This window comes from Hordeum vulgare, chromosome 6H, assembly GCF_904849725.1.
Source record: "Hordeum vulgare subsp. vulgare chromosome 6H, MorexV3_pseudomolecules_assembly, whole genome shotgun sequence".
NCBI classification, from domain to species: domain Eukaryota; kingdom Viridiplantae; phylum Streptophyta; class Magnoliopsida; order Poales; family Poaceae; genus Hordeum; species Hordeum vulgare.
The window spans coordinates 543,965,195-543,978,194 of NC_058523.1; the positions used below are offsets into that span (position 1 = coordinate 543,965,195).

The 13,000-nt window shown below is 49.9% G+C and overlaps 1 protein-coding gene across 1 annotated transcript; it reads left to right on the forward strand.

The window, feature by feature from the left end:
* The first annotated feature begins 6,934 nt into the window (after positions 1-6,934).
* Positions 6,935-8,850, forward strand: LOC123402678 (flavonoid 3',5'-hydroxylase 1-like). The gene is made up of 2 exons (XM_045096619.1): positions 6,935-7,897; positions 8,007-8,850. The coding sequence occupies exons 1-2, from the start codon at positions 6,959-6,961 to the stop codon at positions 8,631-8,633; spliced, it is 1,566 nt and encodes a 521-aa protein (XP_044952554.1). The 5' UTR covers positions 6,935-6,958; the 3' UTR covers positions 8,634-8,850.
* The last annotated feature ends 4,150 nt before the right edge of the window (positions 8,851-13,000 follow it).

Here is a 13,000-nt window from a genome sequence, read left to right on the forward strand (position 1 = left end):
GGTTACCGTAATGCCCAATACTTTCATTGTTAGGCAGTGTGGCGTGCGAGGAGGAACAATATAAGAATGATTCAGAAAGTGGATGGATCATGGTGCTCAGTACCAACAGAGATGGAACGCATGGCGGCTTCTTATTTCCGGGAGGTGTATACTAATTAAGGACACTACCTTAGTTCCGGATGTATTTTTGGATATGATCATGCCCAAGGTTACAGGTGCAATAAATGAAAGTTTGTTGTCACCCTTTTCACAGAAAGAGATTTCGTATTCGCTCTTTCAAATTGGCCCGTTGAAGGCACTCGGGCCTGACGGGTTTCCTGCAAAGTTCTATTAAAGGAATTGGGGAGTGTTGAAAGGTGAAATTGTGAAGGCGGTGCAACAGTTTTTGTGACAGGGTTGATGCGTGAGGGTGTAAAGGACACCTCTATTGTGTTAATACCCAAGGTTCAGCATCCCTCCTGCCTGAAGGATTTCTGCCCTATTTCATTATGTGATGTGATCTACAAGATAATTTCAAAGTGCTTGGTAAATCATCTTAGACCACTTCTTACAGAGCTTATAACTGAAAATCAAAGTGCGTTCATCCCGGGTAGACTTATCTGAGATAATTCCATCATTGCCTTTGAGTGTATACACCATATACAAACCAGCGCTGGAGGCAATAATTTTTGTGCTTACAAGTTTGATCTGTCCAAAGACTATGATCGTGTTGATTGGGTTTTCTTGGAGCGTGCGATGTTGAAGTGGGGATTCGCGGGAGAGTGGGTCGCCCAGGTCATGGATTCTGTGCGCTCGGTAAAGTTTGCGGTGAAGTTGAATGGAAAATCTCTCGAACAGTTTTCACCATCTCGCGGTTTGCGACAAGGTGGCCCATTATCACCCTTCCTATTTCTTTTTGTCGCTGATGCATTATCCACCCTATTACATGGTGTGTACAAGAAAGAGGTCTTGAGGCTGTAAAAATCCGTCGGGGTGCTCCGGCTATTTCACACTTATTGTTTGCGAGTGACTCCCTTCTCTTTTTTCGGGCTTCCTGGTATGAAGCGGTGATTGTGAGAGATGTTTTGAACACTTATGCTTCAGCTACGGGTCAACTTATCAATCCATCAAAGTGTTCCATCTTGTTTGCTGACAGCTACCCTTCTCTAGTGGTTGAAGAAGTGAAAGATATTCTGCAAGTCACTGAGCAGGAGTTCGAGCCCAAGTACCTAAGCCTCCCTGTACCGGAAGGCCGTATGCATAAGGGCCGTTTTGAACAATCAAGATTGAGTAAGAGGTTAATTGACTGGAGCGAAAGGTACTGCTCACAAGACAGCAAAGAAGTTTTAATCAAGTCTGTTGCACAAGCCATTCAGTTTATTTCATGATTATATTTAAACTTCATTTCTCCGTGTGTGATGATCTAAGAAAAATGATGAGAAAGTATTGGTGGGTGGTGGAGAATGGCAGACGGAAAATGTCATGGACTGCATGGGACAAGCTAATCATACCCAAGCCTAAAGGAGGACTTGGATTCCGGGATTATAACCAGGCGTTGCTTGCTAAGCAAGCTTGGCGACTCTTGACGACACCGGATTCTCTATTTGCTAGACTCCTTCGAGCCAAATATTTCCCTAAGGACAGCTTGGTTGATACAATGTTTTTAGGGAACTCTTCGGCAGTGTGGAAAGGAATTGAGTATGTACTGGAACTAGTGAAGAAAGGCATGTTATGGCGAGTTGGCAATAGTGCAATATTCATCTTTGGAGGGATCCATGGATTCCACGCGTGGTCCGCCGTACACACCCATTACTCCCAAGAGGAACTGTCACCTTAACAGAGTAAGTGATTTCTTAGATGATCGCGGTAATTGGAAGGTGGGGCTGGTACAACAACACTTTTGGCACCCGGATGTGGACTACATCCTCAAGATCAGAACGTCTACGAGGCAACGGGAGGACCTTATTTCTTGGCCATGGGAGAAACTGGGCATGTTGACAGTAAAGAGCGCTTATCATGTGGCGATGGCGGACCACTATGATCAGTTCTGTCCAGGTTTGTCCAGCAATCATCCATCGGGAGATAGATCTCTCTGGCGCTTAGTGTGGAATGTTGTGGTTCCACTAAAACTCAAGAATTTTGCTTGGCAAGTGGCCTCAGGCGCCCTGCCGATGGATGCTGAAAAGAGAAAAAGGCATATTGGTCTGAATGGGTACTGCAAGCTATGTGACCGGGAGCAGAAATCATCATTTCATGCGCTAATATCTTGCCCAAGTGCTACTAATCTTTGGTACTTGATGCAGAATCATTGGCCTCTACCGAAAAGATCTATGATCAAGTGGACAGGGACTGAATGGCTGTTTCATCTCCTCGCAGAATCACATGAGTCTATGAGGAGCAGAATTATCATGGTCTTATGGAGAGCATGGCACCTTCGGAATGAGCTGGTACATGGTAAATCAATTCCACCACCAGAGGTATCATGTTCATTCCTTCTCAGCTACCATAATGCATTCAATTAGATTTCGCGGGGAGTGGATGAGACAATCAAGGGAAAGTCTCTGGTGTTCTCTCAAACCTTTGCCGTGGGAGAGGCCCACATAAACCCCATGCGTCGTGTGCCTTGGCCACCCCCTCGGATAGGAGCGGTGGCGCTGTCATTGGATGGATCCTTTAACGTTACAGATGGCTCGCCTGGATCGGGTATGATCTTGAGGAATGCAAGCGGCGGTGTGATCTTTGCTGCTTACCGCAAGTTATTCCATTGCATAGATGCCCTTGAAGCGGAGCTACATGCTATACTAGAAGGAATTAAACTGACAGTTGAGCATTCCAACTCCACGATCATGGTCCAATCAGATTGTGCTTCAGCCCTTAAAGCTATATCTCATGCATCCTTGGATAGATCAGCCTACGGCCATATGATCCAGGAGATTAAATTTCTCTTAAGTGATAGGGTTTCTCTTCCTGTAAATTTTTTCTCGTGATCAGAATAGGGTTGCAGATTGCTTAGCGAACTTTGTGTTGGGAAAGTTGCATGGGAAACAAATATTCATAGATAATCTGATCATAAATCCACAATTCATCGGATCTCGACAAACACACCTCAAAAGAAAGTTACATCGGATAGATCTCCATGAAGATCATGGAGAACTTTGTATTGAAGATCCAAGAGAGAGAAGAAGCCATCTAGCTACTAGTTATGGACCCGAAGGTCTGTGGTGAACTACTCACGCATCATCAGAGAGCCAATGGTGTTGATGAAGAAGCCCTCCGTGTCCGAATCCCCCCTCCGACAGGGCACCAAAATGGTCCCCAGATGGGATCTTGCGGAGAGAGAAGCTTGCGGCGACGGAAAAGTATTCTCATGGCTCTCTCTGGTGGTTTTGGATTTTTAGAGAATTTATAGGCGGAAGAGGTAGGGCAGAGGAGCCACGGGGGGCCCACAAGCCTGCTAGGCCCGTCCCCCAGGTCGGGGCTAGGGGCTTGTGACCTTCCCCGAGGTCCCCTGCCTTTGTTCTCAAGTCTCCTGCGTATCTTCTGTTATGGAAAAAACCATTCCGCATGTTTTATTCCGTTTGGACTCCATTTAGTATTCTCCTCTGAAAAAGGTCAAAAACACGGAAAAAACAAAAACTGGCACTTGGCACTGAGTTAATAGGTTAGTCCCAAAAAAGATATAAAATAGCATATTCATGCATACGAAACATCCAAAGTTGACAAAATAATAGCATGGAACCATAAAAAAATATAGATACGTTGGAAACGTATCAGATGTCCGTATTGGATCCTACATATTCTACGAAGATCCTATGGGTTGAACCTCTGTGCCAAGGATTCTTATAATCCCGTATAACATTTCCTTTGTCCTTCGGTATGTTACTTGCCCGAGATTTGATCGTCGGCATCTCTATACCTATTTCAATCTCATTACCGACAAGTCTCTTTACTCGTTCCGTAATACAAGATCCCGTGACTTACACTTGAGTCACATTGCTTGCAAGGCTTGTATGTGATGTTGTATTACCGAGTGGGCCCCGAGATACCTCTCCGTTACACGGAGTGACGAATCCCTGTCTTGATCCATGCTAACTCAACGGACACCTTCGGCGATACCTGTAGAGCACCTTTATAGTCATCCAGTAACGTTGTGACGTTTGATACACACAAGGTATTCCGTCGGTGTCAATAAGTTACATGATCTCATGGTCGTAGGAATGAATACTTGACACGCAGAAAACAATTAATAGCAACAAAATTACACGATCACATGCTACGTTTATAATTTGGTCTTGTCCATCACATCATTCTCCTAATGATGTGATCCAGTTATCAAGTGACAACACTTGCATATGGTCAGAAAACCTTAACCATCCTTGATCAACTGGCTAGCCAACTAGAGGCTTACTAAGGGACATTGTTTTATCTATGTTTCCACACATGTATCTATGCTTTCATTCAATACAATTATAGCATGGATAATAAACGATTATGTTGAAACAGGAAATATAATAATAACTATTTTATCATTGCCTCTAGGGCATATTTCCAACACTTTGGACGGTATGAAGATAGCACAACATGTTGGCTGGGGCAAGCTCCTCCGTGTGTGAGTGATTTAATCGCTGAGGATTGTAACTCCGTGGGCCTCAGGTGGGTAAGAGGAAATGCCCCACGCGGTCAGGTGCGCTAATGAGACCATTTCTTAGTATTTATGTATACATTGAAATGTTTTCACTACGTAACTCTGTATTGCTGTAATAAAACAATTCACAGTTTTATACCCAAGGTCACCGCACGTATCTTCAAGGCAGCACCAACTATTGATTCTTTGCCGTTCCGTACCCTCACCATGTGAGGTTTACCAATTCTCTAAATGCGCATTTAATTCATTTCAAATTCCGTGATTACTTGTTGTGAGGGCATCTCCAATAGAAAAAGTATATGTGAAAATAACTAAGTTTTACGTTTTCGAGGGCCAAAAATACCTCTTCAACACATGGTGTAGGTTTAAAAGAAAAAAAAATCTTCACCTCCTCGAGATGTAAGTTATAACAAAGTGCAAATTTGCATCTCCACCTACAAAAAATGATGTAAAGAGGCCAGCCGCGACTCCCCCCCCCCCCCCCCGCCCGCCCGCCGCTGCCTACCTCGTCGGCTCTGAAGTTCCTTTGCCGTCGGCCGGCACTAATTTTCGCCGCCCGTCGTCGTCCGACCGCCGCCTCCCTTCCACCAGCCCCCGCCCGTCGCTCAAGTCACCCCACCCCACCCTGTTACCCTACGTTGCCTCTCCGACCTCGCCCGACTCCACCGCTACCAGACCTCACCCATCAACCTCGTCTTCCCCGCACCGTCCGCCTTGTCCCCATCGCCTTACCTCGCTGCCCCTACGCCATCTGTCCCGTCGCTTTCGCTCAACCTTGCCGCCCCTGCACCGCCCGCCTCGTTGCCTCCGCTCGACCTTGCCGCCCCCGATCCGCCCGTCTCGTTGCCGCATCTCGACCTTGCCGCCCCGCACCGCCCACCTCGTTGCCGCTGCCTGACCTCGTTGCCCCACGTCGTCCGCCCCGTCGTCGTTGCTCCACCACCCACCTTCACGCCGCCGCTTTGACCTTGTGTGACCTTGCCTGGCCGCACCGCGGCCCGACCTCGTTGCCCTTGCGTTGTTCGTCTCGTCGCCGCCGCCCAACCTCGCCACCCCCTCAAATGAAGTAGCTGTTTTACATCTGCATTGCATCTTCTTTTGGAGTAGGTGTTTTACATCTCCATTTTGCATCGTCTGTTGGAGTTGATCCTTTTTTGAAGATGCAAAAAGCACATTTTGAAGATGTAAATTTTACATGGGAGTGCTCTGCGCCAGCGCGCCGCACGATCCACCAACCCCCCGCGTCTGCACCGTTGGATCTCCATGCAACATTTTTCCCTCCGATGCAGCAAAATTTCGACGCGATGCAGCAATTTTTTCAACGGTTGCAACAAAAAATAAAATTTGTAACAAAAAAAATATTTACGTGATCGTAGCAATAAAACGAAGCTCATGGTGCGTGGTAGCAAAAGTCAAACGCCGGTTGTAACAAATATCTACGTGAACGTGTATGCAACTTTTTTAGTGAATGGTTGCAGCAAAAAATGATGCCGGTTGTAGCAAAAGTTAACACGGTTGTAGCAAAAGTAAAAAAACATCGATTGTAACGAAAAATCCGACGAACTGGAGTTGCAACCAAACGTATATGCAACTTTTTTACTGGACAAATGTAACAAAAAAAAAAACGGTTGTGGCAAATATGACGCTGGTTGCAACAAATTTAGACGAAATATGTTGCATGCCCAGTCAGCGGATTGCGCGGTGTCGCGTGCGGCCGGCTGAATGGTTCGGCCGGCGCACCGACAACAAACGTTTCGCATTTTACATGTCATGTTTTACAACTTCATATTTACATCTTCTATTCAAGATGCTCACAGACGCTAATTAATCACCCTAGGATCAAATCACCACTTGAACGACAAAAGTAGTATTGTTCGATCGGAGATCGTACGCAAATCATCTGCTTGCACGATCACTAGCTAGTTAGGCAGGAACAAGCACATGCACTGGCACGATCATTAGCTAGGCAGGCTCAATGTTCTCGCCGTGTTAGCAAATCCATCCCACTATCCCAGCTATGCTTTTTACAATCTTGGTCCTGGATCTACCATTCCCTCTCGTCTTACTTAAAGTTAGTTAGCTATGTCATTTGATGGAGAATGCACGCTTTCTGTCTACTCCGACGTACTCTGACACGACCGGCGGTCACTTTGCTAAGCAAGCAGCAATCTCGAACTGAAGTACTTGGATTCTGACAGCAGTTTGGTAGGTATGGAATGGTAGATTGTCGGCATGGCCACGAGCCCACCAGGGAACGGTAGATTGACCCTATATATATAGAAATGCCTTCTCTGTACGCTGATCGGTAGTGCAGCACGACACGAGAGATCGACTATGGAGTTGGGCAGTGCTACTACCATCACCATGTTTCAAGTTCACGAGCTCCTAGTTCTAGCGATCCTCTACGTCCTTCTGCACTGCCTCACGCGCACCATCCTCCGGACCAAGCGTGCCTCGCCGCTGCCGCTTCCTCCGGGCCCGCGGGGCTACCTGGTGGTCGGCGCCCTGCCGCTGCTGGGCCGCGCGCCGCACCGAGCTCTCGCCGCTCTGTCGAGGCTGCACGGGCCGATCATGTACCTGACCCTCGGCAGGCAGGGCGTCATGGTGGCCTCCACGCCGGACGCGGCGCGCCTGCTCCTCAGGGACCACGGCGGCAGCTTCCTCGACCGGCCCGCGGACGACGTGGCGCCCATGGTGCTTGCGTACGGTGCCCAGGACCTCGTCTTCGCGCCCTACGGCCCCAGGTGGCGCCGCCTGCGACGGGAGTGCAGCCTTGGCCTGCTCGGCCCCCAGGCTCTCGCCGACTGGGCCGGCGCTCGGCGCGAGGAGGTCGGCCGCATGGTCCGCTCGATGAGTCGGCGGGACGCGGCGGTGGACGTGCCGGAGTTCTTGTTCTGCGCGATGGCAAACATCATCGGCCAGGCGGTGGTGGGCCGGCGGGTGCTGGACGAGGCTGGGGGCGAGGAGGCCAGGGAGTTCAAGGAGATGGTGGTGGAGCTGATGACCACGGCCGGGCTGGTGAACCTCGGCGACTTCCTGCCGGCCGTGGCGTGGATGGACCTGCAGGGGCTCGGCCGGAGGATGCGCCGGCTGTGGGCGAGACTGGACAGGGTCTGGAGCCGGTTGCTGTCCGACCATGAGGCAGCTGTGGCTGACGGTAACAAGCTGCATGAGGGGACCGGCCGCCAGCAGGACCTTGTCGACCGGCTGATCGCCTGTCGTGACGATGCCGGTGCCGGTGTCACAGACCTCAACATCAAAGCTCTACTTAACGTACGTACCCCTTCCATGTAGAGTAGATCGATAACCAAACATGCACGCACATGATACGCTGATCAGTCATCACACATGGCACATGACATATGCATATGCGTGCATGCAGAACCTGTTCACGGCGGGGACGGACACGTCGTCGAGCACCATCGAGTGGGCGCTGGCAGAGATGCTGGCGAACCCGGCGATCCTCCGAGGAGCACAGGCGGAGATGGACGACGTGGTAGGCCGAGACCGCCTCCTCGAGGAATCCGACGTCCCGCACCTCCCCTACCTCCACGCCATCTGCAAAGAGACGTTCCGCCTGCACCCCTCGACGCCGCTCAGCCTGCCCCGCCTCTCCACCGAGCCATGCACGGTGCAGGGGTACCACATCCCGAAGGGCACGAGGCTGCTCGTCAACATCTGGGCCATCGGCCGGGACCCGGCGGTGTGGCCGGAGCCGGCGAGGTTCGACCCCGGGAGGTTCATGACGGAGGAGGGGAGGAAGGTGGAGCCCCTGGGGAGCCACTTCGAGCTCATCCCGTTCGGCGCCGGCAGGAGGATTTGCGCGGGCGCGCGCATGGGGGTGGCGCTGGTGCACCACATGCTGGGCGCGCTGGTGCACGCCTTCGACTGGGAGGTGCCGGAGGTGAGCACGATGGACATGGAGGAGGAGTTCGGCCTCGCGCTGCAGAAGAAGGTGCCTCTCAGGGCCATCGTGCGCCGGCGCCTCGCGCCCGGCGCGTACCAGTGATCTGATCTGACGACGCTCAGTGCTGCTATGATGTTTCTGCTAGTAGAATAAATGAAGTAAAAGTCCCTGCAGATGGACTCATGGACTCGAACCGTATTGCGCGCCGAGGGCATCTCTAGTTGTATCATGTATTTATGACTAATCATCCGTCTATTGCATGTCTCTAGTTGTATCAGACTATTCATACTCAGGAGTAATTTCAACTGTTCCCCATCAACAGAGTTCCCCATCTACCCTGGTAGCGACGTCTAGGGTTTATCTACCCTGACGGCGACGTCTAGGGTTCGGACTGATCCGGGCACGAGAGGTGTCCGTCTTCTACTCCATCTCGGGCGTCGAGGAGAAGTTTACATATACGCCTGGACGGGGAGGCCCTCTCATCACGTTGCGAGTTGGTACCTGATAGACTATGGAGCCCTCGAGAACTAAGTCTTCGGCGAATAGCACGACCAGAGCCGGCGGCTCGGGAGGGGTGGATGACCTAATCGGGCAGCTGAATCTGCACGAGCGGGAGGAGGATGATCTCAACTTCGATGAAGAGTTCCCGGACGAAGGGGAAGCGGTGGAGTTTATGGCGATTGCTAGGGTTCATACCGATAAACCCTTCTCGAGGGGAGCCTTCTACGAGAACATGCGGATGGCATGGAGCTTGGCCGAGGGGGTCACGTTTAATGCGTTAGGAGAGAATATCTTCTCCATCACGGTGAACTGCATGGGGGATTGGAAGAGGATAACTGAAGAAGGACCATGGCTTTTCCGAGACCACGTTGTTCTGATGGAAAGTTACGATGGATTTACTAAGTTCGACGATGTAATTCTGGATCTATTGGAGGTGTGGATCCAGGTGCTGGATCTCCCTCCTATGTACAGAAAAGACCCGGTCATCAGATCTTTGACGAAGAAAGTTGGCACGGTGGTGAAGGTCATGCTAAACCCTAGATGGGGGAATGGCAGAATCGTGAGGGTCTGGGTTAAACTAGATGTGAATGAACCCCTGATGAGGTTTGTATCTATAGCCAAGAACCAAAAGAAAGTATATTACTCGATCCTCTACGAGAAGATGCATGTCTTCTGCTATGTGTGTGGCCACATGGGACATACCTATCTCGAACATGGTAATGGGAAGAATGATAAGGCCTCTATGGCTTGGGGGGATTGGATTCTTGCGCCCAGACCAGGATCACAGGTCCAACTCCCACGCCAAAGTGACAAGGGGGTGCACCATCCTAATCCTCAGGGTAGAACCGATCGAGACTCGGCATCAGATGCTCACTTGAAGGATGATGCTAGTAGCCCTCTAAAAGCCAGCGGGGGAAGTATGGATGATGGAGACAATCGCGCAAGAGGCTCACATATGATGCTCCTGTGGTTTCTGGCAGGAATGAATTGGCTTTGGGCGGATCAACGGCTGATGGCAGTACTCTGTCGGATCCCCGAGACCCTGACAGTAACGGGGAGGAAAAGGATGAAGAAGATGCCTCATCTCAAGATTCGAAAAGGTCCCGCACTAGTAGCAAAGCTACTATGGATGCTAGCCATCAGATATCGGCGAGCTCTAAGAAGGAGCTCGACCGGACGCAATGAAAATCCTGTGTTGGAACTGTCATGGGTTACGTAAACCGGCGGCAGTTCGCGCGCTCTTGGGAATCTAGGGGCGGACTAAATCGGATGTGCTCTTTCTGTCTGAAGCACATCTGAACAAAGCGAAGGCAGAAAAGTTGATGAGAAGGTTAGGGTTTGATTCCATGGTTGTGTCTGAAAGTGACGGACGTAGTGGTGGACTGGTGATGTTGTGGCATAGGAGTTTGGGCGTAACCTCGACCGAAGCACAGTCCAACTTCATTGACATCAGAATAAAAGAACAGGAGGCGGATGGATGGAGATTCACTGGGTTTTATGGCGAGCCAAGTGGCGACAGCAAGCACCTAACATGGGACTATATGAGACAGCTACATGCGATGATAGATTTGCCATGGTTGTTGGTAGGGGATTTCAGTGAAATTCTACACAGCTATGAGAAGGAGGGGGAGCCCTGAGACCGATCCGTTGTCTACGTGGATTTAGTGGTCCGCTTACAGACTATGGGCTTGATGATCTGGGATACTCTAGAGACAGTTTCACCTGGAGGAGGGGGAACATTCGCGAGCGGCTCGATCGGGCTGTAGGGAATGCCAACTCGGTGGATCTGTTCCCGGACTTTGGGGTGTACAACGAGGAGTTCGATAATTCTGACCACCTTCCTATCCTTATAGATACAGAACACTCTTCGGTCCTGCTCCAGCAACGATCGAGAGGTCCTCGAAAATTCGAAGCCCGATGGCTAGCTGAGGAGAACATCGAATCCATTGTTCAAGTAGCGTGGGAGAGAAGGAGAGGGGAAGGAACTGCCCCCCTTGCTACAATCTTCGCTGATGTCCATGCTGATCAGCATCAGTGGGACAGGGAGGTCCTGAAAGGCCCGAGAAGGAGGCTCCGGGGTCTGCAGCAGGAGCTGAATGTCGTCCTCTCGGGGCCCCTATCTGATGAAGCAGCAGTCAAGCAGCAGGAACTACATATACAGATCGAGAAACTCCTCGAGCAGGAGGAATTGTATTGGCTCGAGCGCGACAGAGCGGATTGGCTGTCGAAAGGGGACCAAAACACGCAGTTTTTTCATCGTGCAGCAAATGGTAGGAAGAAGCGAAATCTCATCAAGAAGGTGAGGGGGGATAATGGTGGTTGGATAGAGGATCCACATGATATCCAAAACCATGCTACGGAATAATTCTCCTCCTTGTTTGAATCAGAGGTACACGATATTGACGAGGTCTTAGTCCAGAAGGTAACCCCTCGTGTAACTTTGGAGATGAACGCTCAATTGAATAAACCCTATACTAGGGAGGAGGTGAAGAAATCTCTTTATAACATTGGAGATCTCAAAGCCCCTGGTCCGGACGGTCTCCATGCGGTCTTCTATAAACGATTCTGGCACATAATTGGAGAGGACGACCTGGTGGATGAGGTGCTACAAGCTATTCAGAATAAGAAGATACCGACTGGTTGGAACAATAGAACTATCGTTCTGATTCCAAAGGTCGAGAACCTAGAGAGCATAACCCAATTTAGACCTATCAGCCTGTGCAATGTCCTATATAAAATCATCTCGAAGGTTCTTGCTGCAAGGCTGAAGGTCCTGCTAACTGATATCATATCTCCTAATCAAAGAGCCTTTGTCCCAGGAAGGTTGATCACCGATAACTTTCTGGTGGCTTTTGAATCATACCACGCTATTAAAAAGAAGATGTCTGGGTATGGCACCTGTGCTGTCAAGCTTGACATGCACAAGGCTTATGATCGTGTCGAATGGCAGTTTCTAGCACGAATGATGCTCAGGTTGGGCTTCTCACAGGATTGGGTGGATCTTATAATGGAATGCGTGTCCTCGGTGCAATACCAGGTGCGTATCTATAATGAACTGTCAAACTATTTTGTCCCGTCTCGGCGTCTTCGACAAGGGGACCCTTTGTCCCCCTATTTGTTCCTGCTGTGTGCAGAAGGACTTTCAACTTTATTATTGTATGAGGAGCAGGCGGGCAATATAGCCGGGGTGAATGTGTGTCGGCTGCTCAACCTGTGTCACACCTCCTATTCGCGGATGATTCTCTCATCTTGATGAGAGCGGGTCAGGCTAATGCGGCGAGTCTACGCCAAGTTCTCCAGGACTATTGCGCAGCTTCGGGACAAATGGTTAGTGAGGCCAAATTGGCGATCTTCTTCAGCCCATGTACTCCAGTTCAGGTTCGAGCAGAGGTGTGCATTACACTTAATATTATGACCGAGTCTGTTTCAGAAAAGTACCTCGGGCTCCCACCTATTGTGGGGGTGGATCGATCTGATTGTTTCCAACACCTGGTGGAAAGGGTTTTAAGCAGAATTCGAGGCTGGAAAGAGAAACTTGTATCGGTAGGGGGAAGGGTGATCTTACTCAAAGCTGTGATCCGAGCTATTCCATCTTATGCCATGTCCGTCTTCAAGCTACCGAAGGAGATATGCAATGATATAACCTCTGCGATGTCTAAATACTGGTGGGGTGATGATGATCATAAGAAACACATGCATTGGTTCGCTTGGTGGAAGATGTGTGTGCCCAAGGAGCAAGGAGGGATGAGTTTTCGTGATATACATTGCTACAACCTTGCCCTCCTGGCAAAACAGTCATGGAGACTCCTGAGTAAACCTGATTCTCTTTGTGCCCGAGTGCTTAAAGCAAAGTACTTGCCCGATGGTGATTTATTGAACTGCTCGCCTAAGAAGGGAAGCTCATACACTTGACAGAGTATATGGAATAGTCTCCAAACTTTTAAAAAGGGTATCATTTGGAGAGTAGG

Excerpts from the sequence above, each read along its gene's own strand:
- LOC123402678 (XM_045096619.1), top strand. The coding sequence starts at position 6,959 with ATGGAGTTGGGCAGTGCTACTACCATCACCATGTTTCAAGTTCACGAG. Across the intron at positions 7,898-8,006 it reads ACATCAAAGCTCTACTTAAC|AACCTGTTCACGGCGGGGAC; the intron begins GTACGTACCCCT and ends GCGTGCATGCAG.